The 26,663-nt window shown below is 47.1% G+C and overlaps 1 protein-coding gene across 1 annotated transcript in view; it reads right to left on the bottom strand.

The window, feature by feature from the left end:
* The window catches only part of pcnt (pericentrin), a 53,321-nt gene that overhangs the window by 19,782 nt on the left and 6,876 nt on the right, over positions 1 to 26,663 (bottom strand). The window contains 28 exon segments of the mRNA XM_048235694.1: positions 362 to 594; positions 1,800 to 1,829; positions 2,836 to 3,027; positions 3,841 to 3,985; positions 4,194 to 4,402; positions 4,757 to 4,856; positions 4,858 to 4,960; positions 5,900 to 6,060; positions 9,226 to 9,423; positions 10,118 to 10,270; positions 10,646 to 10,843; positions 13,370 to 13,567; positions 15,072 to 15,489; positions 15,805 to 16,184; positions 16,829 to 17,070; positions 17,817 to 18,033; positions 18,523 to 18,601; positions 19,498 to 19,744; positions 20,202 to 20,313; positions 20,500 to 20,600; positions 20,849 to 21,062; positions 21,161 to 21,238; positions 21,900 to 22,157; positions 22,589 to 22,732; positions 22,944 to 23,039; positions 24,292 to 25,629; positions 25,631 to 26,292; positions 26,295 to 26,544. Of these exon segments, the coding sequence (XP_048091651.1) occupies positions 362 to 594; positions 1,800 to 1,829; positions 2,836 to 3,027; positions 3,841 to 3,985; positions 4,194 to 4,402; positions 4,757 to 4,856; positions 4,858 to 4,960; positions 5,900 to 6,060; positions 9,226 to 9,423; positions 10,118 to 10,270; positions 10,646 to 10,843; positions 13,370 to 13,567; positions 15,072 to 15,489; positions 15,805 to 16,184; positions 16,829 to 17,070; positions 17,817 to 18,033; positions 18,523 to 18,601; positions 19,498 to 19,744; positions 20,202 to 20,313; positions 20,500 to 20,600; positions 20,849 to 21,062; positions 21,161 to 21,238; positions 21,900 to 22,157; positions 22,589 to 22,732; positions 22,944 to 23,039; positions 24,292 to 25,629; positions 25,631 to 26,292; positions 26,295 to 26,544 (6,756 nt within the window).

Genomic DNA, 26,663 nt, shown 5'->3' with positions numbered 1-26,663 from the left:
TCTATGAACTGGCGGTAGTGCTTGAGCTGCTTCTCCAGGGGGTGGATGTGCTGCTGCAGGTTGTGTGGATGTGCTGCTGCAGGTTGTGTGGATGTGCTGCTGCAGGTTGTGTGTGTGTGTGTGTGTGTGTGTGAGAGAGAGGGGGAGCAGTGAGGGATTAGGTGCCTTGCTCAAGGGCACTTCAGCCGCAGCCCACTGGTCGGGGCTCGAACCGGTAACCCTCCGGTTACAAGTCCAGAGTGCTAACCAGTGGGCCACGGCTGCCCGTCTATGAACTGGCGGTGGTGCTTGAGCTGCTTCTCCAGGGCGTGGATGTGCTGCTGCAGGTTGTGTGTGTGTGTGTGTGTGTGTGTTCACTGACGTCTATGAAGTGGCGGTGGTGCTTCAGCTGCTTCTCCAGGGCGTGGATGTGCTGCTGCAGGTCCTCGGTGTGGGCGCGCCGCTGCAGCTCCAGCTCGGCCTCGCGGGTCTCCTGTTCCTCCAGCGTGGCCTCCAGCACGCGCAGCCGCGAGCCCAGCCCGCTGCGGTCCTTCTCCGCCTGACGCTGCACGTCCAGGCGCTCCTGTGCCAGACGCTGGGTCTCCTCCAGCAGACCTGCACACCACCAGACCAGAGGTGGACAGGTCAGTGGTCAGATGCATGGTCAGACACCCACATCATGTAAAACTAGAAAAAAAGCTGTTCTTTTTATAGGATAGGAAAGCTACAATTTTCACTAAACTGTTCCACAGGAAGACAAGAATGGAAAAGTGGACCATTATCAATTCCCTTTATTCACCCGGCGGTCAGAGGGAGCTACAGGGTATACTTGCCATCACTTCAGTCCAGCAGATGGTGGTAATGCACTCCGTTTGTCCTGCAAAACTCACTGAAGGTTACTTTGGCAGGCCAGCGAACCCTTCTTTTTCCTGTGAGCTTTTTTTTTGGCAGTTTGCAAACAGAGTGCATTACCACCATCTGCTGGACTGAAGTGTGATGGCAAGTGTACCATCTAGCCTTGTTCTGGCCGCCGGGTGAGCAAGGCTAATACACAGAATACACCTCAACTGCACAACGGTTCCCGAGGTCTTATATAAACAGCATTTCATTCACTGTTCCTTTTACATTACACCCGGAGTCTCTACACTAGCATTGAAGTTTGTCCGCACCAAACCAAGAAAGGGTTTCAGTAAATTTGTCGTTTGTTAATCAGTCAAGACTTTTATCAGGTCTGCACTGAAGAAGGGGTACAGTCAAAGAGACTTTTTGAGGTTAAAAAGACAGAGGAGCTATTCTCAAGACCACACATTTAGAGAGATGCAGAGGACAGAAGATGCACACAAAACACACACACACACACACACACACACACACACACACACAGACACACACACACACTAAGGGAATCACATTTAAAACATAACCGTTCAGCTCACTGCACACAGAGATGCATGCAAGCACAAACTCTGCAGACCACAGGAACAACAGAAATGCTGATGTTTGCCTACAGGGGACACCATCCACCTCCACTTGCTTACTAAGGATACTGATGCAGCATATAGGAACAGCAACACACGCAGGGTAATCACTCAAAGAAAATAAGTTAGACTGCAATTCAAACATTTGGGGTTTATCACTGCATTTGGAACAACGCAAACATCAGGTCTCAAATAAAAACCATGACCGGATCTTGCATGAGGGCAGTTAGTCAATCCATGACAAAAAAAGCTGATGGGGATGAAGACCGACATGTCACTTCAAGCCCAGAACAAACACACACACACACACACACACACACACACAGAGAGCACAAAACAAACCTGGATCCCCGACAGGGTTCTGCTCACAGCCTACAGAGCAGGAGAACACACAGCTCAGCATCCTCAACACCTCACATAAACCACGGCAACTACTGTACATCTGTTACAGTACTGATAACAATCACAACCTACAGAAAACACCTAGCAAATAATGGACACGCGCACACACTGCATATTCTGTGCATGCAATGATTTCCCACATACTTTGTATACTCAGGACAAAACATGACTAACATTATAAAATCGACAGAACACCTCATGCTCAAAATATTCACAGAATGCACCAAATAAGATGAAAATGATACATAACAATAACATCTACCTATTTTTCAGTCTACCTATTTTTCCAACCACCTCATCATGTTCTGATTTATTTGTCTGACGTGTTTTTATCCAAAGCCTTTTCCAGTGCAGGACAGGCGGGCATGTGATCGTACTGTATCTCTGGTCCTTGGGGATTGGTCCCATGATATGACTGGTGTTGTAAGGACACTACATTGAGGCCATGTTCAGACTCCAGGCAAATTGGATTGGTTACCTAAAATCAGATATTTTCTCTGCACTGTTATGTGCAAGTAATCAGATCGGATGTGTACGCCCAGGCATCGCCAGCCTATCTGCATGAGTTGCTGTGGTGATGTAGGCGTTAAATCAAACAATGTAACTACTTTAGACCTAGCAGCAGCATGAGTTCCAGCACTTCAGTCATCCTGATGGGATGAGAGAGATGCTCTATTCGAAACTGAATTAAGCAGCAGCGGTGTCTGGACTCCGAGACACTTAACGTTACTACCAAATTTGTTTTAGATTTGCTTAGCAAAAATCTGATTTAGAATGGCTTCTTGCTATACAAACTTGGACACCATATGGACATGCCAAAAAATAAAATGAATTTGGGCTGGCAGTCAGAACATTTCCCCTAATGTCCCCAACTTCCTCTGTCCACTATCTCCTTCCCATCCCTGTGTCCCCATCCCATCCCTGTCCAGCCCCATGGCCCTGTGCCCTCCTCCAGTTCCGTCCCGTCCTATCTCACCCTTCTCGGCATCCCCGAGGCCGGCGCTGAGCGCGTCCCTCTGGCGGAGCAGGAGGGTGTGCTCCTCGCTAAGCTGTTGCAGCTGCTCGCGCGCCTCCTCCAGCTGCTGAACCAGACGCTGCTCCCGCGACTCCTTCTGCTGCAGACTCTCCTCCAGCGAGGCCTTCTCACACACGTAGCCCTCCAGCAGACCTGGGGGTAGAGAGGAGGTGGTGATTAATTAACACACACACACCTAGAGTGATATGCTCACACTAGGGCTAAATAATTATTGCAATCGCAATATGAACCAACGCAATTACCTAATCACAAAAGCTATAATCACATAATCACGCACAGTTCATTTTGTTACATTTCTGACTTTTATATTCATTTCATCCTCCTTGAATGTGCCATTTCTGGTTGGAGGGTGTGCGTAGTGTGTGAGGGGCACAGAAATTCTGATGTTGAGCTTCACAATTAGTCGGGGTTGCTGTGCTTTTTGTGCACTGGACGTGCTCACCAATCAGGGGTGGCACAAATTAGAGACATTTTGTAATACTGAACTGAATCAATTCATTGACATTCAAAAATCATATCGCAAATCACAATATCCTATCAGATATCGCAATTAGATATTTTCCCCAAATCGTGCAGCCCTAGCTCTCACACTCACATCCCACACAGAAGGGGAGATTTTCTCTCTCTCACAAATACACACATACTTCTAATACTAATGAAAAGAATACAAAAGGTCACTTTCAGTAAAGTGCAAAACCACCCACCCACAGACAACCTTGAGCCGTTCTGGCTAGATAAGGCTCTTCTGAATGGCCTCCTGAGCCACTCATGAGCAGACACACACACACAGAGTACCTGCCCACACATCTCTGCGCAGTTCTTGGCCTCCTGGACCCTCCCCCCCACCACCCACGCACAGAAAACTCAACCTCGGCCTCAAGGATTTCTAGTTGAAGGTGGCTCGTGGCTAGCCTCCTGGTCCACACACACACACACACAACTCACCCTCAGCCTTGTGCAGCTCCAGTTGGAGGTGGCCCTTCTGGCTGGACTCCTGGTCCAGCTGCTCCAGGAGTTGATTGTGCTGCAGTAGCAGCAGCTGAGCCGTTTCCTCAGTAGTGGTCTGACTGAAACGCTCCGTCTGCTCCACCTAACACACACACACACACACACACACACACACAGCTTGAAGCGATTAAAAATGGCACAAAATTGGTGTTGGCACTATGTACTATTTTGTGATGGCTCCTGTTAAGCATGAACACAAAACCTTCACAGACCACACACACCACAGTGACCGCATCATTGACTGGTAATACCCACGCTGCTATTACACAGTCAAAGACAGAGCCCCTCACCTGTTTAGTGACCTGGTCCACCAACTCCAGGAGCTTATCGACGGATAAGCGCAGCCGGGCGCCGGCCCCCAGAAGCAGCTCCTCCTGCTGCAGCTCGGCCCCCACGAACAGGCTCTCGCACAGCCGCTGGGACAGCTCCAGGCCCTCGTCGCTCAGCGACCACAGGCTGGCGTCCGGGCCGCACTCGCCGTCCACCGCCGGCTCCGAGCCTGGGGAGGGAAAGTGAGAATGGGACAGGCAGAGAGGAGACGGAGGGACAGAGGAAGGATGAGTCCGGTCACAATGACCACTAAACCCAACCGCAGAAGGAAAAAAAAATAAAAAAATAAAAAAAACCACACTTTCCATCCACTTTCCCATTTGCATTATTGAAATGGAGGGGGAAAATATATATATTTTTTTATTATTACACACACACACACACACACACACACAGCCAGTTAATGAGTAAATGATCAACTATGATCAAGTATCATCTGACCATTCCTTGTTCACACGAGACTGGGAGTGAGTGTGTGTTTGTGTGTTATAACGAGTGCGTGTAAGAGTGTGTATGCCCTCACCTGTCCCAAGGTGCGTCTCCGGCTGGCCCGTGGGTCCGCGAGGTGGTGTGCTCCAGCCCACTGTCCGTGCCTGGAGCGGCGGGCATGCTGGCGGACATGCGCGTACCCATCCTGCGACTGACCAGCTCCTCTGTCGCCATGGCGCTCTTCAGCATCTCGAGCACCACATGCTGCAGGCGCTCGTTGGCCTCGCTCAGGTTTTGCCTGGGAACGCCACCACAAATTACAGTTACACTAATGCGGAATTCCGCTTTGAGGAAGTTTGCGACATGAAAATTCCATAATACCCAAAGCCCAAAGCAGATTGGGCACTGTGATGGAGCAGCAGTGTTGACGCCTAACAATCGGGTCAGGTACAAAAAGTTGTTTTGCTTAATATCAGCTTTGCTTTACACAATATTACAATACTCTGGTTCCCTGATATTAAAAATGCTTGCTCAAAACTCGCACACTTCAACTCTCTCCTAGATCTTTACAATTCAGACTATTGCTATGGCCTTTAGTTGAAGTGCAGCAGTTTATACGAGTAAGACAGCTTCTTACGGCCTTCTGAATACTCCAGAACACTGCAGAGGAGCGGAGAACTTTGCCTGGAGTTCTACCTTTCAGCAGACTTCCTCATCTCCCACACAACCACACAAGTCAATACGTCCTACGCTATACAGGAAGACCGATCGCTGATGCTCACAATGGTTTGATGCTGCTGCTCACGACACAAGTGCTGCAGGATCGGCAGTATGCACTCTATCACGATCTGAAAAGCCAGCTGGGACATTCACTACTCACTCATCACTCTACACCCACGAGGTACTCAACAGACTGAAATGCCACCCCGGAGAGGGAACATTAATACGCAGCATAATTAAAGCAATTCACGGCTAAATCCTTGTTTGACAGAGCGACAAATGTTTTTAAGTGCTTTTGTTGAATTGGGTTGAAGTTACAATGGCTTGCTTTTTAAAGCAATATCTTTACTATCATCATCTGACCATTCCTTGTTCACACGTGACTAGGAGTGTGTGTGTGTGGGGCATTGTTAGACAATGAGGTCCAACAATGCTAGTTTCCACTCCCAACAGATACTGTACATCGTTTTGTACCCAAAACCGATGGTGATTCTTTTAAATCGTGGTGATCTCTGACCTCTGCTGCTTGGCCTCGGCGAGGTCGTCGCGGAGCATGGTGACCAGGTTGTCTCCCTCCTGGCCCTCCCTCTCGCGGCGCTGCAACAGGCCCTCCAATGTGGACATCTCACTGCTCTTCCCCGCCAGCTCCCCCTGTAGGCCACTCACCTCACTGCGCAACTATAGACCAGGAGAGAGAGAGAGAGAGAGAGAGAGAGAGAGAGAGAGAGAGAGAGAGAGAGAGAGAGAGAGAGAGAGAGAGAGAGAGAGAGAGAGAGAGAGAGAGAGAGAGAGAGAGAGAGAGAGAGAGAGAGAGAGAGAGAGAGAGAGAGAGAGAGAAAGAAAGAAAGAAAGAAAGAAAGAAAGAAGATTCATTAGGGAAGGAAAAAAAAAAAAAAAAAATAAAAACCTCAACACACACCTAAAACATGCACACACACACACACACACACACACACACACACACACACACACACACACACACACACTAGGCCTTAGCAGGACTGTGGCCAAAGAGAGAAACCCAGTCATTATACACACACACAGCTCCAAAAATAGACAAATAAAAAAAAACACCACAACAAATCCACTCCAGGATGAGGATGCATTCTGACGTTCTGTCGAGTTTGTCTTCCTCCACAGCCTCAGTAAACCATCTCAGCCATGAGACAGCCACACAACAAAGCCTGGACAGTGAGTCCACATGCATGCTCAAACTAACAGGGAGAACCAAGCCTGTGTTTCTGTTCCAACATGACTGTAAGCATTCTCATGCTGCCACTAACTTCTGTGTGGGAGTGAGAGAGAGACAGAAATTGCTAGAAGAGAGAGAAGGAAAGAGAAAGAGACTCAGATAAACAAACCATGGGTATGGAGACAAAACAAACAGAGCAAGGGAAGCGGAGATAAAGAAAAGAGACAAGCAGGCTGAAAAAAAGAAAGAAAGAAAGAAAGAAAGAAAGAAAGAAAGAGAGAGAGAGAGAGAGAGAGAGAGAGAGAGAAGAGTGATTCATTAGGGGAAGAGGAAAAAAAATAATCAACACACACCTGAAAGACTAAGCTAGAGGATGAAAGAGGGAAAGGGTAAATCGGAGGGTATAATACCACGCTTGCCCCAAGCGCTGCTCCTGCTTCCTGACTGCACCTGACCAACTGTCGCACACTCTCCCTCTCTCTCACACACACACACACACACACACACACACACACATCTGTTTCCTTGGAAACAAACATTTGAGGCAACCCCCCCCCCCCTCACTCATGGAGTGTATCCGTTGCTTTCACTAATCTTGAGGGGGGAGCAGCCCAAAATCTTAAGATTAACAAAGCTGAAACCATGGCAACAAACACACACATTATGGCTTCACTTCCATCACTACGGCAATGTGCAATGAGAGCATCAACAAAAGGGACTGCTAAAATTAACTTCTACATGTGCATCAAGTTTTCCCCACAGACAAACAAGCCAAGTGGGAACAGCATGTCTACCTAACTCATTCACCTGAGAATAATCACAAAGGGTACGTGACACACACACACACACACACACGATCATTAACCCATGCTGTCACAAAGCAAAGCATCTCCAGGATGGCATTACAGATACCACTTTGACCCACACAGACTCAGCCAGCCTAAATTACTGACCATGCCTTATACAAACTTAAACACCTGTCTGATAATGATTTTCAAATTAAATTTTGACCTATTGGACACACAAAATAAGAAAATCATTTAAACTTGGTGTAGATGTAAATATGCAATTTGACACAACTTTTTCAAATAAAAATGTAGGGCTCATGCTATTTGAACAGATCTGTATGAAGCTTCCTCTGAAACCATACAGGTGGGGCCGATTTATCTGCCAGGAATATCCGCAGAAATCTTCACATCAGCCGATGCTTATAATACAATTTATAAAGCAACACAATGGCATTTATATTTATATTTTTGCCCCTTAGCATCAACATTCAACACTATTCAGCGTTACGAGAGTACATGTATACAATTCATCAAAAAAAATAAAAAATAAAAATCCCAAAATGGGTCATGATACCAATTAACTTTGTTACACGGTTCAATATCAAGCATTCTGGGTGCACACTTGCGATGTCAGGTACTTAATTTTCCACCTTTTGTAAGTCACCTAAAGTGTAGCACCTAAATGAGTTCGAAGATGTTATTTTAGCAGAAGTGCATTGTGTTGTTTTAAGCCGTTATCTGCCGAAACCAATGTAGTACCAAAGATATTGCAAATACCGATCAGGCATCTGCAATAAGGTGCTAAGCAAGAGTGAGGATTGAGTCTACGATGGCAACCAGTTCTTCTCATAGTCCCCTCACTGACTCAGCACGACTGGCTGACACAACTGATGACTACACTGGATGGATTTGGAGTGACGTGTGTGTGTGTGTGTGGGGAAGGTGTGTGTGTGTGTGTCCACACAAACACTAGTCCACTCTGCATTAGAGGGTGACTACATTAACAGGTCCCATACAGCACCAGGATAATTATGCGCCCGTGTGTGAATGTTTTTTTTTTTGTTCTACTGGCAAATGTGGCTGGTAGATTAACAAAACAAAAAAAATATTGGTCAGACACAAACCCTGCTTTTCATAACTATTTTGAAAGTAGCCCATCATTTGCCTATTATACAGCTTCAGAACACTGCAGAAGTTCCATTTAAATGAACGGCCCTTCCCAATGTTCGGAGGTCCAATAATTTTGCTAGCCTATAATCCTAGAGTGTTGAAGCGAAGTCAACAAATTAGGCTACGTTGCTCTATCTTGGTTAGTAATGAAGGATCTTTGCTATAATGACCGCTGCAAAAATATAATGACCGTGGCAATGGGTTGAGCTGTGAATGACTTTTCATATAATTCTGTGAGTAGCCTAGTTTGTTTGTGATCATTGAAAGTGAAAGGAAGCAAGTAATAAGTTTCTATGCAACATCTGAATCTTTCAAGTTCTATCTGTGTCGCGATCTATTCGTTTTCTCAGCAGACGCATGCAAGGGTAAAATAACTAAGATTCGTGAAGTTTCATTTTCTCGTTTTGGCAAGTAGCCGTATAGCCTAATAAAATGTACTGTCCACTGGTCATTATCGGAAAATAAATCCTGGCCATTGGGTGAACAGATCACTGATGCGAAGCAGAGTTGATATGGCAAGCCAATTTAACACGACAGACTGAAGTAGCCTATTCTCACAGTTGATAAGCAGCTGTTTTCCACACGCCAAAGTGGCGCAGTACATAATTCAGCCGCAAAAATATCTAGATAACCCGCCATTGGCGCTTGACGGGTGCTAATTTCGAGCAGTGTGTGTGTGTGTGTGTGTGTTACCTGAGCCACCACAGTGTCCAGCTGCTGCAGCTGTACGCTGAGCTGGTCCATCTTGTCCTTGTAGCTCTTCTCCAGCTCCTGTTGCTCCTGCCTCAGCCTCCCCTCCTGATCCACCAGCGCCTCCTCCCGCTCCCGGGTCAGCTCCTCCACAGCCTGCTTCTCCTCCTCCGCGGTCTTCCTCTCCCGCTCACTCTCCTCCTGTCAGGTCCAAGCACACGGCACCATGGGAAATGTAGTCCACAGCAATCAAATCCATCACCTCTGCTCCCATCAACTCAAACATGGCTCCAAATACACACAAATGACTGCCTGCATCAAACAAATGACTAAAGTGCCAGTCCCTTTTTCACCATCTCCCCCCTCTCTTCATTGCTCTTGTTCACGTGGCTCAACACGTTCTCCCATATGTAGGATTATTGGGGGAGTGCGTGTGGGGGGTTTGGGCCCGAGATAAAGCTCCCTCATGGGAAATAGCCAAACAGCGGCTAACTCTGCAAAAGTGCATTCATTCATTTACATTAGTTCCGAGGAGCTTAGCCGCTGCTCTGGTCACGACACGACAGGACAGGCACTGGACTCAAAGCCAATGTGCTCCGATGAGACAAAAAGAAGGAAAGGGAGGGAAATAAACACAGAGTGGGGCATAATCTTAAGAGCCATGGGCAGCAGGAGAGGGGGAGAGAGAGAGGGAGAGAGGATTAGAGTGGGTCAACCCACTGATGTATTAGAGAGCGGTGGGCTGCCTCTGCTCCAGATGTTGGGAGCCAAAACCTATTAACCTCCACAGTAATCTGTGGTCTTATTTCCCATTGGACTGTTCAGGAAATGGGTGGAGGCTAAAACACAATTTAAGCCAATAGGAGGCTTTATACACACCCATGCCGTTTCCTACCTTTAGCTGGCTGATCCGCTGCTGGAGAAGCTCCTCTGATTGGCACTTGAGAAGCTCTGCCTCTTCCAGGAAGTGCTGGCGCTGGCGCGATGTCTCCTCTTCAAGCTCCCGCCGCAAGGCCTCCAGTTCACGGGCAGATGCACCGTTCAGCTCCTAACACACACACACACACCGACAGACAGACACCTCTCTTTAGACCACCCCAACTGTGTCAATAATGCTCAATGATACTTCAGAGCGTTGAAGTACAACGCTGCAGGGCGGCTTCACAATGGATTAAAAAATAAATCCCCAATCCAACTAAATGGCATCAGTGGTTATACAAAAGCAATGGCACAAATTCATTCAGTAAACACACACACACACATCCTTGGAACTGTTTCCAAACATCATTTAACAAGCGAGTGCGTCTGTGTGGTTTGTTAAAGCTTTAAAAAGGTCACATAATTTGGAGCATACTGTGTGTATGCCAACTGTAGTGAGTGCACGGGCACACACACACACACACACACACACACACACACACACCTGCAGCTGCTGCTGGTGCTGGGTGCGGAGCATGTCAACCTGCTGCTGCAGCTGCTGCCTCTCTGCGCTGCTCATGTCTCGGACCTCCAGCAGGGCGGCGCTATGCTGCTGCTCCATGTCCAGGACCTGCTGCTGCAGAGCCTCCAGGACTGAGCAGTGCTCCGCCTGGGCCTGGGACAGGGCTGCCGACAGCTCTGCCTACGGGCACACAAACACACACAAATATATAGAAATGAAGGCACAGTAATGCGCACCCACAGTCACGTATGTACACTAGGGATGTCACAATTTGAAGATTTAGTCACATTTCGATTCAATTTTCGATCTTTTTTCAATTCGATTACTATTAATGAATTTCTTAAGTTCGACTTATTTTTTAAACGATTAATCTAGCGATTTTTTCGATGCATCGATTAATCTAACGATTCATTTTTTCAGTCGGATTCGATTTCGATTATCTTCCCATTAATTCACTAATAGCAACTTATACATTATACATACATATCTGAATGAAAAAACATGAATTCTTTAACATTGCAATATATGTTTTTGCTCTTAAGATTACAAAATAAAAGACTATACAAGTGCAAAGTAATGCATTCTTAGTCAGAGGTAGCATTCAATAAAGTTCAGTAGTGTAGGCCTATGTCTAATTGAGTGCCTGTCATTTTAAGGCGTTTGTGTGGGAATCCTTGCAATTAACATTAACACAGTTAAAAGGCTGTTAATGTGTGGATGCAATTCATAATGTAGTTAGTTCAAATAACGGTTCGTACTTATCCTTTGGACAAGCACTTTTGAGTCTTGATAAACACTTTTCCATTTACATCGGGATTTTGCAAACATTCAGAGTCAATAAAATGAGCCCTGCATGAATAACGAATACAAGCAGCTGCAAGTAAACATGCTAAACGTGACATACAAACAGTATTCTAACGTTAGCTACTGCTTGATTGCATACTGTAACTTAACTTAGTACATTGAGGAGACTAAACTATGTTGCAGAGTTTACTTTAACGCAGCAGTTTTGAACAAGCGCAGCATGGTCACGATGCTAAGCGGATTTAATAGCAATTTAGCCCACTGTGTTCTATGCAGTGCTTCTATGTGGCAACAACAATCGTGAATATTTTGTTAAATGCACATGCAGAGGAGGAGCGTATATGAGGAGGAGCAGCGGGCTCGTAACGAGAGAGCAGGCGGGGCGAGGAAAGGCTGTGTGAGTAAAAAGTGCAGCTCGATATAATTATTTTATCTTGCCTTTAATTTAAATAGTAGGCCTACAACATAGAACATCAATGTGTGGTGGCCGGTTTTGATTTCGTGGTGCCTAGCCACAGATTAGTCAACGTATGGAAAACACTGAAGGTGTAAAATTAAAAATATTTAGCAGCACACGTTATGCTTGACGAATCGACGCTCATATTTTGCGTCGACGTCAGCGATTACGTCAACGTGTTGTCCCAGCCCTAGTACACACACACATTGAAACCACTCCACTGCACACATACAATGAACACAAAATGGACCAACTTTGGACATGCTCAAACTGAACAAATCAAGAAGAGGACACACACACACACACACACACACACACACACACACACACACACACACACACACACACACACACACACACACACACCTTACCAGGTGGAGCACATAAGGCCTGCTGTAGATTCAGCTCAGCTGTGAGTGGCAAACATGCAGGCTAACATGAAATAGACCAATACACATGACATAGCACTGAGGAAGTAACACTTCTGCTTCACCAGCCAATCACCATCCCTACTCATGCATGCACACACAAGAGTTTTTCAAAAATCCAACTTCCCTTGTGGTAGCAAAGTTCATTAGTGTGCTTACCCTGAGAAAAACACACACACACACACACACACACACACCTCAACCTGTCAAAATAAGTTACCACACCCACTCCTTCAACGGTCACAGATAAGACTCCACATGACTACACATACTTAAAAAAAGATCAAACACACACACACACACACACACACATATTTCTATTGCCATTTTCAGACCGTTTCACTCACCCCAGATCTACAAATGCAACTACTCTATATGTGGAATGAAAGTCTGTTTCCTCTTCAGCAAATTCACACATCACTGACTAACCGCACTGTCTCTCTCTCCCTCTCTCACACACATTCAAAAACAAGACACAATTATCAGGGGGAGTGACTCTTTCCAAGCAGGTGTCCATAGAGGGCAGTGTGTTGGGGTATGGCTGTGTGTGTGTGTTCCATGTTGCGTAGCATCAACCATTTTCCCCATCAGTCCTCATTAACCGCACACAAACGCACACACGCACACTCCCACACTCCCACACTCCCACACTCCCACACTCCCACACTCCCACACTCCCACACTCCCACACTCCCACACTCCCACACTCCCACACACGCACACACGCACACTCCCACACAAGCACAGCTGTGTCCATTATAGAAGTCAGCCTTTTATTCTGGTAGAAATTGTTCAGAGGATAATGGGGGGCCATTTAAGACTGAGGACAAAATGCTCGGAGAGGCTGAAATCCAGCCAGCAATGACAAAAACACAACTGAGCTTTATCACATTACTCAACTGAAGAGAACAATCTGATGTATATAGTGTGCCTTAAATGCTAAAGAAGAATGGATAGAAGAAGTCTTTTCATGCCAGGTCATTATATCTTGTTAAAAAACAAAACACACACACACACCTGATGGGCTTGGTTGAGCTCGGTGGCCATGGCGTTGAACTTGTCGAGGTGAGCCTTGGCCAGCTCTTTCCTCAGCTCCTCGGTAATTGACAGCTGCTCGGCCCCCAGTTGCTTCAGCTCCGCCTTGTGCTGCGCCTCCAGCTCCGCCCTGAACTCTGCCAGCGCTGCCTCGCCCTCCTCACGCACCGTCTGGATCTCCTGCACGTACCGGTGGACCATTCGAGGGAGAAAAAAAAAAAAACATGTTTATTTCAAGCAAGATCAATCTATCTATTAATGACAGAAACGTCTCTGTGTTTGTGAATTCGCACATCTGTCGTTCGTCCGATTACATGCACATAGGTAGACCTGCCATATTGAATATTATCATATCATAATAAACGCGCTGTAAGCAGAATTTAAGTATGGCTGTATTTGACACTTTTACATATTAAAATGACAATCCTAACAGTAGGCCTACCAACTGTTTTGAGTTAAGGCCATGTTTAGCCTAATTGAATAACTTGATGGAGAAGATATTTTCAGACCTGCCATCCTTGAAGAAATGTCTCGAGTTAGTACCTATTTTCAATCCATTATTATTTGATATAATTTTTGTGAAGAAATACATCCATCCCTCATGTTATGTTCGTCTTTCTGCTCCTCTCGTGTCTACTGAGGCTGCAATGATCACATATTCCAACTAAAGGGGCCGGTCTCAGCAATAGGTGCATTATGTCAGTCTGATCTATATGCTACACAGAAAACAAACAAATTAAACACCTATCACTGAGCAAGTCAAAATATTTTGTTAGGTCCACTTTCAGATTTGTTGCAAATAACTACATTTGGCTTTGGAAGGGTCTGCGCTCCCTGAGAATGTTATGTCTAACCATCATCGACACATGGAAAATATAATGCTAAATTAAATAACTTGTGAATAAGCAATAACTTTCCAAGACAACATATTATTAAGCCGAGCTAAATTCACAATCGCACTTTCGTTTTAGTTCCCCCCCCCCCCTATTTTTAAAAGCAGGCCTACCTGTGGTCATGTACTTGGGCTACGAGCTTTGCATTAGTATTCACAATTTCCTCTTTTCATGTTTCTTTATTAGTATTTTTGGGGGTTTGCCTTTATTCAAGTGGGAGAGATGGAGTGGGATTGGTTAATGACTGTGGGTCAGATTCGAACATGGGTCCCTGTGGGCACTTGGACCTGAATGTGGTACTACGGAACCCCAACCCCTTTTCAGCTGCTTTTGACACGTTTAATCACCGCATCCTTCTCTCTATACTCTCAAACATGGGTATTTCTGGCTCTGCTCTCTCCTGGTTTGAATCCTACCTCATAGGACGCTCATTTAACGCATCATGGCTCGGACAGCTGTCCACACCTCACTATCTCACCACAGGGGTCCCCCAGGGCTCAGTGCTGGGCCCTCTTCTCTTTGCTATTTACACCACCTCTCTGGGACAGATTATCCGTTCGCATGGCTTCTCATACCACTGCTATGCAGACGACACACAGCTCCATCTGTCCTTTCCTCCTGATGACCCCTTGGTCTCGGCACAGATCTTTGATTGCCTCTCAGACATATCTACATGGATGAAGGCACACCACCTCTAGCTAAACCTCTCAAAAGCTGAACTGCTGGTCCTCCCAGCTAAACCTACTATGCGTCAGACAAATGTAATGTAACGTAACATGGCAGAGCCCTACCTGCAGGTACGTGTTCTCAAGCGTATCCATGTTGGCCAGCATCTTGGCCTCCAGTTCCTCGTTGGCGCGCCGGTGTCGCCTCTCCAGTTCCACCTCCTTGGCCTCCAGCTGTGCCTCGTTAGCCTCCTGGAGGACCGCCTCTAGCTTCTCAAACTCCGCCCTGTGCCTGGCCGCAAGCTCTGCCTCCAGAGCCTGCAAGGCCGCTTCGTGATTGGTGGATATGGACTCGAGCTCCGACTGGTGCTTGTCTGTCAGGTTCTGGCGCTCCTGCTGAACTTGCTCAATCTGAGCTGTGAGTTTGTCCAGTTCAGCTTTCTGGGCCTCCAACTCGGCCTGGTGCTTCTGTTGAAGCTCCCCCAGAGCGGAGTCCCTCTCCTGGGCAAGCTTCTCCTCCAGCTCCCTCTTCTCTTCCTGGAACCTGTTGAGGGGAAGATTGGATTTGATAGTGCATTAGCATGATGTTTAAAAAGGAAAATAATTATATTTTCAAGAAATATCAAGAATCAAGCACAAATATCTGCTCTATTTTGAAAAGACATGAAAATATATGATAGAAAAGGTCTGGACTTAAGTGTACAAATCACAATCTTTATTTGTGATTATTTTTCTGAACTACATCACACACCCACAGGAGCATATTCATATCCAAGGTTCAGCCACAGACTTCAGCTGACTGAAATCACTGGCATCAGTAAATTCTCATGACCCTGCCTGCTGCCCCCTGGGTGCTGACCTGTCGTGAACGTCCGTCAGGCGAGCTTGGCTCTGTTCCAGCAGCAGGGTGTTGAGCTCCTTGACCTCGGCGGCCATGGTGGCGCGGGCGGTGCGGAGCTCGCCCTCGTGCTGCGCCTGCAGCCTCTGGCGGAGGGCGAGCAGCTGCGGGGTGTCGCCGGCCTCCAGGCTGGCATGCAGTGCCCGCAGACGCTGCCGCTCCCCGTCCAGCTCGGCTTCGAGGATGCTGCGCTGCTCGTCCAGTCGGGCTTGCCACTGGACCTGGAGCTCCTCGCGCAGGACTCTCTGTTGCTCCTGGGCCTGCTGGGAGAGGCGTTCGCGCTCCTCGCTACGCGCCTCCTCGAGACGGGCATGTAGCTCCTCCGCAAAGCCTTCCTTCAGCTGAGGAGGGAGAGGGGGTAGAGGAGGAAGGCCGTGGAAGTGGGAGAAGATGACATTTGGAGTGGAAGAGGAACAGGAGGAGGAGGAGTGGGAGAAGAGAGGGGGGGCAGTGAGAGTGAGGGGAAAGGGAACATTGGGGAAGGACAGAGAGGGCATTCAGATGCAAAGTCATGACTCATCATGAGGTTCAGAGATGCTCCTAGCAACAGTACCTCAACACAGTTTGCAATTCAGCGTATAACATTCTTCAGCCTTAGGTGGCAGCAGCACCAGTCTAAACTACGTTTGTTTATGCAAATTCAAGATATTGATATAAATAGTGAACCATTGTGCTCTGGGTCACATGTGACCATACAAAGCATCTAGTCAAAACAGTAGAGCTCTTCAGCTACAGGCACCGTCAACTCATGACAATGGGAATTAGAGTAACACCGTTTCTGTGCTAACAGGAAGAACAGAACCGCAGAAAATCTTGAATAGAATACAATATTTCATTGCCACATCCACACAAATCTCTGCAAGACATAAACATAAACATACACAGGAGAGGGAAAGAAAAAAGAAAGAATGAAAGAATGAATAAAAGAAAGAAAGTAAGAAAGAGAGGGAGAGGGGGATTACGCATGATGAGAATGCCGACTTACTTTGTGCTCCGCCTGGCGCAGCTCGTCCTGGTGCTGCGTGGCGACGCGCTCCAGCTCGCGCACGTGCTCCTGGGTCAGCTGGGCGATGCGGGCCTCCAGCTCCAGCAGCCTCTGGGCCTCGGCCTGCAGCTGGGCCAGCCGCGCCTGGTGCTCCTGCTCCTGGGCCCCGCCGCGCTCCGCCAGCTCCCCCTCCACCTGACGCGCCACGTCCTGAGCGGCCTGCAGACGCAGGCGAGTGATCTCTGAGGGAGGGAAAGAGAGAGAGCAAAAGGTTAGGGTGAGTGATGGTGCAATAAAGATAAACAAATGTGGCAAGATATTCTATCGGTTTTCTATTCCAAATGAAGATGAGCGCTGACATTTCACTTATGCTTACATTCTTGGATCAGTAAACACACTTACAAACTTTTTAACCCATGAGAAGCCTCTTGCCAAAAGAATGCTGTAATTCTGGGGTGAAACCAGCAAGTTCCCACTTTCTAAAACACTCCACTCACTGCATCTTACGCACAAATTCACTTGCATTTATATTCAGTAACTCTGAAAAATCACTGGAATTCTCTGTTAACTGAATATTAACAAAGATCTGTTTCGAGGTCACCGAGTACTGTCGTTACGGAAAAAAAAAGTCCAAGATTAATGCCCCAGTGTAGCACTGTAGCTGCCTAGAAGCAGCAAGTCCAGCTAGGTAGAACCAATGGGTTTTTTTTTTTTTTTTTATCTTGTGACCTCAAGAAATGGAGAAAATGGAAATGGAAAAAAAAAAAAATACCCAGAATTCTCCTTTAACGTTTCACTTTGAATATTCCTAATAATTTAAAGAGACACCAGTTTAGTACTGGCAGTTAAACACAAAATTCACCATCTTAACAACAAAGCTCTAGGAGAACATATATGGTAGGAGAGGATAAACTCTGTAGAACGGTGTAGTGTATAGAGTCTATAGATATAGAGTATGGTTCGTCCCCTCTCCCGCTCTCACACCCACCTTTGACGTGGCTTTCGGACAGGCGTGCTCGTAGCTGCTCCAGCTCCAGCGCGTGTTTGTTCTTGAGCTCCTGGATCTCGCTGAAGTAGCGGTCGGTGATGTCCGTGCGCACCTGCAGCAGCTCCTCGCGGTGGGCCAGAGCCATGCTGGAGCGCAGCAACTCCAGCTCCCGCTCGTACTTCTCCTCCAGCTGCACACGCATGGACAACAGCTCCTCCTGAGACACCACACACACACACACACACACACACACACACACACACACACACACACACACGCACGCACGCAGAACACAAACACACGAGAGCATTTTTCAAAAAAGGGTGGCATGGCCGCATTCCTGCTCCAAAGCTGAACAGCATTGGCTGGGCTGTTTGCTCACAAACATTACTGGTTTTACCGGTACTTTACACACACACACACTTTTTTTTGAGAGGTTCTGTGGTCCTGCATGTGCTACAATCATGCTTTGGATAAGGTAAGTAAATAAGTAAAATGTATTTATAAAGCACATTTATACACAGCTTACATTGACCAAAATGCTGTACAGAATGCAAACAAAACAGAAAATGGAAAAAAAAAAAAAAAAAAAAAAAAAAAAAAAAAAAAAAAAAAAAACACATATCCACACATTTAACAAGGAACAGCAGGACACAGGATGCAAGCATAGCAAGATGGACGAAGGATAAAGTTGTTTGTTTGTTACCTGGTTTTTCTCCAGCTGCTGGGTGATCTCTGCCATCCTCTCATCCTGCTCTTCATCTGCTCTCCCTTCTGAGAGGAAACTGGGGGACAACATCAAGACCAGTTACCAACATCTTCCAAAAGCAGGATGCACAAGCAAGCCCAGCAGCAGTCCTATGAACGCAAGTGCAGGATGGCTTGGAGGTCCACCATTAGCCAACACTGAGGTAAAGTTATTAATGCCTCATCCGCATTTAAATGAATTTGCCACAATAATTCACACATATCTTCCACAAACCTAAAACTTAAGGTTTATAAGATAATTGCAGTTTATGCCATTGAATTTCAGTGCATTAGTTTGTCTGTCTTGCCTTAGGTTTGGTATTGGGCAACTATGGTCATATTCATTTTCAGTAGTAGACTTTTTTGTACAGATTCTGCACTTTATTCATTTACATTTTTGGTCTCACCAAAACCAAACTGGCTAAAGCACACGCTATCCAAATTGCTGATATAGCAGTGTTCACGTTCCACGTTCAGAATTAAGGGAGGCGCACAATATTGTCCGGGTGTATGGTGGGCTAAGTGCCCTCCACTGGCTAGCGCTCACATCATCGCAGATTAACAATAAACAAGCAATACTACTCAGATGTTATTAGAACATGTCCAGTTTTTTTCCATCAATATTTTTTTTTTCATGGTGTGCGCTATTAAGAGCTTCCATTTACTGCACCACAGGCTACTATGATGCAGTATGTCTATCAGCGAGATCACAAAAACTACCGGTACAATTCCCAGGGGAGAAACCCCCAGACCCTTGTGTTATACCAAATATGTCCAAACAGCTTCAGCTTGACTGTGCCTTAGTTCAAAATAAATAAATAAAAGCCTCAGGTTTAAGTAATTAGTCAAAGAACCATTGCGTTGAGCGTAAGTAGAGGTTTATAAAGATATTCCAGTTTGAAATGTCAATTTATTTCAATGTATTCCAGCTTACGTGGAGTCTCCGGTCTTGAAGACGGATTCCTCCAGGGCCCCCTCGATGAGGCGCAGCTGCAGGAGGGCGATCTCCTCACGGTGGCTCTCCTCGCTGGACCGCAGGCGCTGCTCAAAGTAGGTGCGCAGGTTCTCCAGCTCCGACTCGTTCTGCTCCTGCAGATCGCGCCGCTGCTGCGTGAACTCGGACTTCAGACGCTCAATATCGTCCACCCGCGAGGACCGTGCCATCAGCTGTTCCTTCAGCTCTGGGAATGGAGAGAGGGAGGGAGGGAGGGAGGAAGAGAGAAAGAGGAGAGGAAAGACATTAAATAAATAAAAGGAGAATGAGAAAAAAGTTCAGTTCATGTAATTGAATATTACAGAAGTCCTGAGATGAGATGAGATAAAAACGGTTACGGTTTCCATAGAAAATAAATAATAATAAATAATAATAAAAAGACACTTATCGTCATATCCTACAACACTAATAATATGGATCATTGCAAATACAGATGCAATAGTATGAAGTATTATTCAAAGGCTTAAATAAACAGCAACTGGCTTAGACTGGCTCAGTTCCACGCGGGGATGACCATTTTCTTTTTTTCCCCATAAGCATCTTTACAACAATCCCCCCCAAAGTTTTCTCTGAATGCCTTTGCAGCCAGAGTGACCCATGCTGGTGGCCAGCGCCGTTGAGCAGTGCTGCTCCAGACTGCTCACCTCCCAGCTCCAGGCGGCTGGACCTCATGGCCTCCAGCTGAGACCACAGCTGTGCCACCTCCTGCTGAGAGCTGACCTTAAGATCAGCCTGCTCCATCTGCAGCTTCTCCACCTGAATCTCACACACACACACACACAGGTGTGAGAACACTTTCATTCAGCCTTTGAAGTAGATACTTTCATCTACAGGTGCTGCCGTACAGTTAAGGCGGAATATCAGTTGTATTACTCTTTCCAATTAACAGCAAATATTTGACATCATGGGATATTAAGATAAACATGGAATAAACTTGCTCACCTCCTGTAGTAGCTGCTTCTCTCTCTCCTCTAACTGTTGGGAGCGAGCCTGCTCCTCCTGTAACACCACCTTATGACTGGCCACCAGCTCCTCTATAGCACCTACACACACACACACACACACACACACACACAATATCTGAGAATTCACATGAGGAAGAACTTTGCAGAAAATACATTAATCTTCATATTCACTTCACTTCTCCTCTGATTCCACTACATCAACCAAGTGAGTACTAGTTAACAATGACGTGGAGCATTGAATATAAACTTCCCTGAGAAGCAAAATATAAATATAGTATTGATATATAGAATATTATAGTCTTAAGTATATGGTATGGACTACTCACGGGTAGCAGAGTCTCTGTCAGCACAGGCCTGACTCAGCTCCTGATTCAGTCTCTGGACCTCCTGGTCCTGGGAGGCCTGCAGACCCTCCAGACTGTCCTGGGCCTCGGCAAGAGCAGCCTGGCTCTCACTCAGGTTCCTCTGGGCCTCGTCCACGCGGGCCTGGAGGTCCGCTTGGGCCTTGTCAGACTCCTGGGTCCACTGAGCATTCAGCTCCTGATGAGAAAGAAGAGGAGGAGGAGAGACTGCTAAGTGGCTTATCTACAAAGTGACACAAGCCTCAGTCCATTACAAGATGGGACAGAAGCACACACCTGTATTTTACTGGCTAGCAGCTGTTCTGCAGAAGCTTTCTCTTCTGACAGTCGCTTCTCCCACTCAGTCTTGAGATCTGGAAAACAAGAGAGCCGCCAACAAAGAACATGAAAACTCTGTTATTCCTCTCACTTGTTGTAGCTGAAACAAAGCTTCTAGAAAAAGCATCCTACTAGACCAACACAAATCAAATCAAACTAACCATGCTGTTTTTGGAACAGATGGTTGACTGTAGCCAATTCTCCCCATTCACCCCACTATCTACCACAAGATGTATGCCTTCTTCCCCAGCCCCTTACCCATCTCCGACCTCAACCTAGTGGAAGGTGCATGACGTGATCAATTCAAAGAAGAAAAGATATCCGAACACTGCCTCTAAAGTTCCCAGTTTAATGGTACGCTCACGTTTTTCGTGAGTGAAGTGCACATTTTTAACTAGTACCCACTGTAGGTTATACCTGGCATAGACCTGAGTGGTCGAAACGTTGTGTAACCTACCATTAAACTGGGAGCTTTAGAGGAAGTGTGCAGATAGCTTTTCTTCCTTCTTACTCGCTGTTACTACCATCCAGCACCTGTAGAATTATTATAGATGTGCGTACACATCTACACTACAGTGGTTACTTCAACTCTCAGTCCATCACGCCAAGTGAACCCTTTCACAGGCCTCCTCTCCAATCACCACGCCAGACACACACACACACACACACACACACACACACGTCCCTGCCTGGACTCACCCATGTGGTGCTGATGCTGCTGCTGGAGCCGCTCCTCCAGTTGCTGGCCCTGCTGACGGAGCCTCTCCAGCTCAAACTGCTGGCGCGTCTGCAGCATGGCGCTCTCCTGGGCCCACTTGTCGCGCAGCGCTGCCTGCAGCTCGCTCAGCGCCGCCTCGCGCTCCTTCTGCATGTTGGCCTGGGACAGCTCCAGCTGCGCCGTATGCATGTTGCTCAGGCTCAGACGCAGGGCCTCCAGCTCCAGATTCTTCTGCGTCTGGGAGAGGGAAGGTGAGAGAGAGAGAGGGAGAGAGAGGGAAAGAGGGAAAGAGGGAGGGAGAGAGAGAAGAGAGATTCATTATCTATGAATTATATTTTCAAATCTTACATGGCCTAGCCCCAGTCTGAATTCTGGCAGACATGGCATACCATTACTCTGATCATATCTTGTTCAAAAGATCCAAGATAGGAAAGCCAATCCTGGAAGAGCAACCAGAGCTCTTGTTCCCTGCCTGATGTCTGTACCAGTACCTGTGCCTGTAGCATCTCTGCCTGATGTCTGTACCAGTGCCTGTGCCATCTCTGCCTGATGTCTGTACCAGTACCTGTGCCATCTCTGCCTGATGTCTGTACCAGTACCTGTGCCATCTCTGCCTGATGTCTGTACCTGTAGCATCTCTGCCTGATGGCTAATGTCTGTACCAGTACCTGTGCCTGTGCCATCTCTGCCTGGTGCGCCTCCTCCATGCTGTCCCTCTGCTCCCCGCCAATCTCCTCCCTCAGACTCTCCAGGGTCTCCCTGTGCTCGGCCGACAGCTGCGCCAGCACTCTCTGATGTTCGCGCTCATTCACCTACGGAGGATAGAGGGTTCGGTTGGGAGTTTAAGTGAAAACTTTGGCTTTTTTTTGTGAAAATAGATATTGTGAAGAGCCTTTCTAGCAAGAACACTGAATATGGCTACAGCAGATGCCGTTTCATCAAATTCATCATGGATCAACATCAATTTGGCCAAAGCTGATGCCAGTTTAACAGGATGACCGTGGACTTCCCTCGTTTGCTCACCTGTTTGACCATGCTGATTTGCCTTCTCTGCTCCTCTTCCATGTTGGCCTTTTGCTCTGACAGTCTCTCAGCATGCTTTGTATTTAAGTCATCAATCTGAAAAAAAAAAAAAAAGAAATGGGAACTGTAATTACCACTTCATCAAAAACATTTGACTAGGGCTATGCAGTTAATTGAATTAATCAATTAAATCATGATTATTACTTCCAACGATTATGAAACATACAACAGAAAATATAATGATTATTTTGCTACATTCAGCTCCTTAACAATGCTCTTCTTTTGTCTTGATTTGTCATGTGCATTATTTTTTGCATGTATTTTATTTCTGTTGGATTATATCTAAAATTCAATATAAAAATGTAAAAAATTTAAGTTTTGAAAAAGGATGCTAGTTTCAAAATCACTGAGTAATCATGTTTAATAATTGTGCATATTGTGCTAATTTGCATACATTTTAAGGCACGAAAACTGAGCATTGGATACAGCCAGGTTCAAAATTATGTTTTCATTGTGTTCAGATATTAGATGGGGAAACATTTACAGAGGGATTTATGAATATCTACTTTTGTTATCCTATAAAATAAGAAAATGATGTCACTAGCCCCAAAAAAATCGATTTTTTCCCATTTTTTTAGGCATAAAATGCCATGTAAGTCAGGCTAGGAATAATATATCAACAAACCCCTCTGTAGAAATCTTCGACATATAGTTAGGCATAAGTCTAGAAAGTTTGGTGTATGTACGTGTTTCTGAAGTGGAGTTTTTGAGCTCAGAGTGTGAGAGGAAACTCATTTTGAGAAAACAGCCTTGAAAGACAGCCAATGAGATTCCGTTCTCAGCCTAGACTTCGCCTTTGAACTTTAAAGATTGGTTGCTAATACAAAGGAAGTGTCCATATATGGATCACATAGCGTGATACAGGAAAAACAGAGCTTTCCAACGGTAGTACACATGATATGTTTTTGGACCACGATTCGCGGGAGTGCATGCAAGGTTAGAATGCTAACTTTTGCTGAATTTAGGAGAAATATACAGGCGCAAGTAGACACAATATAATGAAATAAACACCTAAATGTGTAAATCTGACTTTTTTGTTGTAGTAGTGTGATAGAATACATGCTAAGGTAACATACTAGCTCAAAATCTCAAAATTGACCAGTGCATGAAAAAAACGATGTTTTCACCTGCCGTGTCTCGCCTTAAATCATTTATGAGGCTCAAAGTAGCTGGACACTTCTTTGGTAGTATAATGAGGGTCCTAACATACAAAAAAAAAAAAAAAAAAAAAATCCAAAATAAATAAATCGGATTTCCCCTTTAATTACACGTGTCCCTTGAATCTCACCTCTTTCTGGTGTTTCTCCTTCAGATGTTTCATTTCTTCTTCATGGCAGCTCTTGAGTTGCGTGCACACGCCCTCCTCCTTCTGCAGGAGAGCCTGCACCTCCTCTCTGTACCGTTTCTCCAGCTCCTCGTAAGTCTGACTCAAGGCATCCAGCTCCTTCATCAAGGCACTCTTCTCCTTCTCTTTCTCCATGCGCTCCTCCTCCGCCTTCTCCAGCTCCACGTCCTTGGCCTCCAGCTGGTTCTGGAAGTCCTCCAGCTCCGACTCCAAAACACTCTCCATGCTCTGGACCTGCTCCTCCAGTGCTTGAATGCGCCTCTCGAGACCGGCCTTCTCCAAGACTGCATGACTCTGTGCCTCCTCGACGTTGGTCAGGTTCTGTTTAAGGCAAACGAGCTTGCTCTCCAGATCAGTCCTCTCTTTCTCCAAGGCCTGAAGCTTCTCCCCTCTCTCGTCCACCTGGGCAGAGAGCTGCCGGAGCTCCTTGTGCATGGAGTCGACCTCTAGGTTCTTCTGCTCCAGGAGCAGTGAGTTGGCCAGGTTTTTCTCACGTTGGCTCTCCAGCTGGGCCAGCAGCTGGTCCCGATGAGCCTGCACGACTGAGACCTGGCGGCCAAAGACGGCCTGGAGCTCACTGCTCACCGAGTCCCCAGCCAGCTTCTTGTCCTGGACGTCCCTGACCAGCTGCTCCTGGAGCTTTAACTGGACGACCAGCTGACCCATCTCCTCCTTCAGCTCCTTGATCAAGTAGTCACCAGTGAGGCGCAGGGTGTTACCCTCCTGGTGCGCCCCGTTGGCTCTGTTCCTCCGGTGCTCCGGCTCCTGCTGAAGGTTCTGCAGGAAACTGAGCTTGTTCTTGAGGTTGTCCTGCTCGTGTTCCTTCTGGCTGATGATTTCCTCGCAGCGGACTCGCGCCTCCCTCTCCGTCTCAAGCTCCTGCTGCAGCGCCTCCAGCTCCTCGGACACTTTGCTCCAGCGGTCACGCGCCTCCTCCACCTCCTCGGCAGACCTCCGCACCTCCTCCTGGAGGATCTCCAGCTGCCGCTCGCTCTGCTCCAGCTGATCAGTGAGTTCCTGGCACTGCTGAATGAGAAGCTCCTTGCCCAGGTCCATGCCCTCGTCCATGCCCTCGTCGACGAACGACTCGCCTTGCTCCGGCGGTGGATAACCCCCTTCATCTGGTGAAGACAAGGCCCCTTCGGTGAGGTCAGCAGCGTTGTCTGTGTGGTTAAGCAAACCAAACTCGCCCTCCGTGTGCACAACTTCTCTGGTCAGCTCAAACTGTGCAGACGTCTCCAGCAAGCTGTGCTGCTCCATACTCTCCTCAGCCCAGGAGCTGTTTATGCGGTCCGGCGGAAGCCAGGTACATTTCCATGAGGGGCTCCTGGTCGTCTGAAATCGAGGCGTCCAAACAGAAGTCTACTACTCTAGTCGCACCTTCACTAGCCAAGTCTTGATTCTGCTGCTCCTTGGAGGCCTTGACCTGGCTGACGCGCTCGCTAAGGTCCTCCGAGGCACCGCGGTGGGGGGAGAAGTCGAGATGGGCGTCATGGGCTTGGACGTGCTCGAGCAGCCTCTGGATGCGCTGGACCTCTTCGTCGTGCTCGCCCTGTAGCCGTTTGATCGCTGCCTCATGTGTCTCGGCCAGCTGGGTCAAGTCCATTTCCCTCTCCTCCTGCAGCGTCTGCAGGCGGAGGTCATAGTTCGAGATGTCCGCCTCGTGCTTTGACCGCAGCAGGCGGGCAGCCTCCTCCTCCTCGCGCAGCCGGTTCTGGAGCTCATCCACCAGGCCGTGCAGCCGGGCCATCTCGCGGTTCAGCTCGTCCTTCTCCGCCTTGTACTGCTGAGCCTCGTGCGCGTGGGACTCGGCTCTCTTGAGCTCGGCTTGGACCTCGGCCAGTTGGGCTTCCATGCTGCTCCGATCGCTTTCCATCCGGTCGACGAGCTGCTGCAAGTGTTCGACGCGGTCCCTTGCCTGCCGGCTAGCGTCCTTCTCCCTGCTAGCTCTGCGCGCAGTCTTTCAATAAGAGGGTCTGTGCGGTCAGTATCGGTGCTTTTCTCTGGACTAAGTGCAATGAGGCCCTTCGCTGACGGGGAGCAAGGGAGGTCTATGAGGCTGGGAGGTGATGAGGCTCTTTGGGAGACGGAGGTCTGGAGGTTGGGGAAGGCCGACTCCATGATGCCCAACTTCTGTTGGAGATCTGAGATCACTGAATCTTTCTGGGACAGGAGGCACTGCTGATCTTTGGTTTTCTACAAAGTAAGTTTGTTTTTTAATGCTTTTTTTTTTATTCACAAGGAATCAATAATACACACTTTGATAGCTCATAATCACATGGCTTTGAAAAATATATCAAGATGGCAACTGTCAA

This window comes from Alosa alosa, chromosome 23, assembly GCF_017589495.1.
Source record: "Alosa alosa isolate M-15738 ecotype Scorff River chromosome 23, AALO_Geno_1.1, whole genome shotgun sequence".
NCBI lineage: Eukaryota > Metazoa > Chordata > Actinopteri > Clupeiformes > Clupeidae > Alosa > Alosa alosa.
The sequence above is the reverse complement of the archived record's forward strand: the minus strand, read 5'-3'. Positions and strand labels throughout refer to the sequence as shown.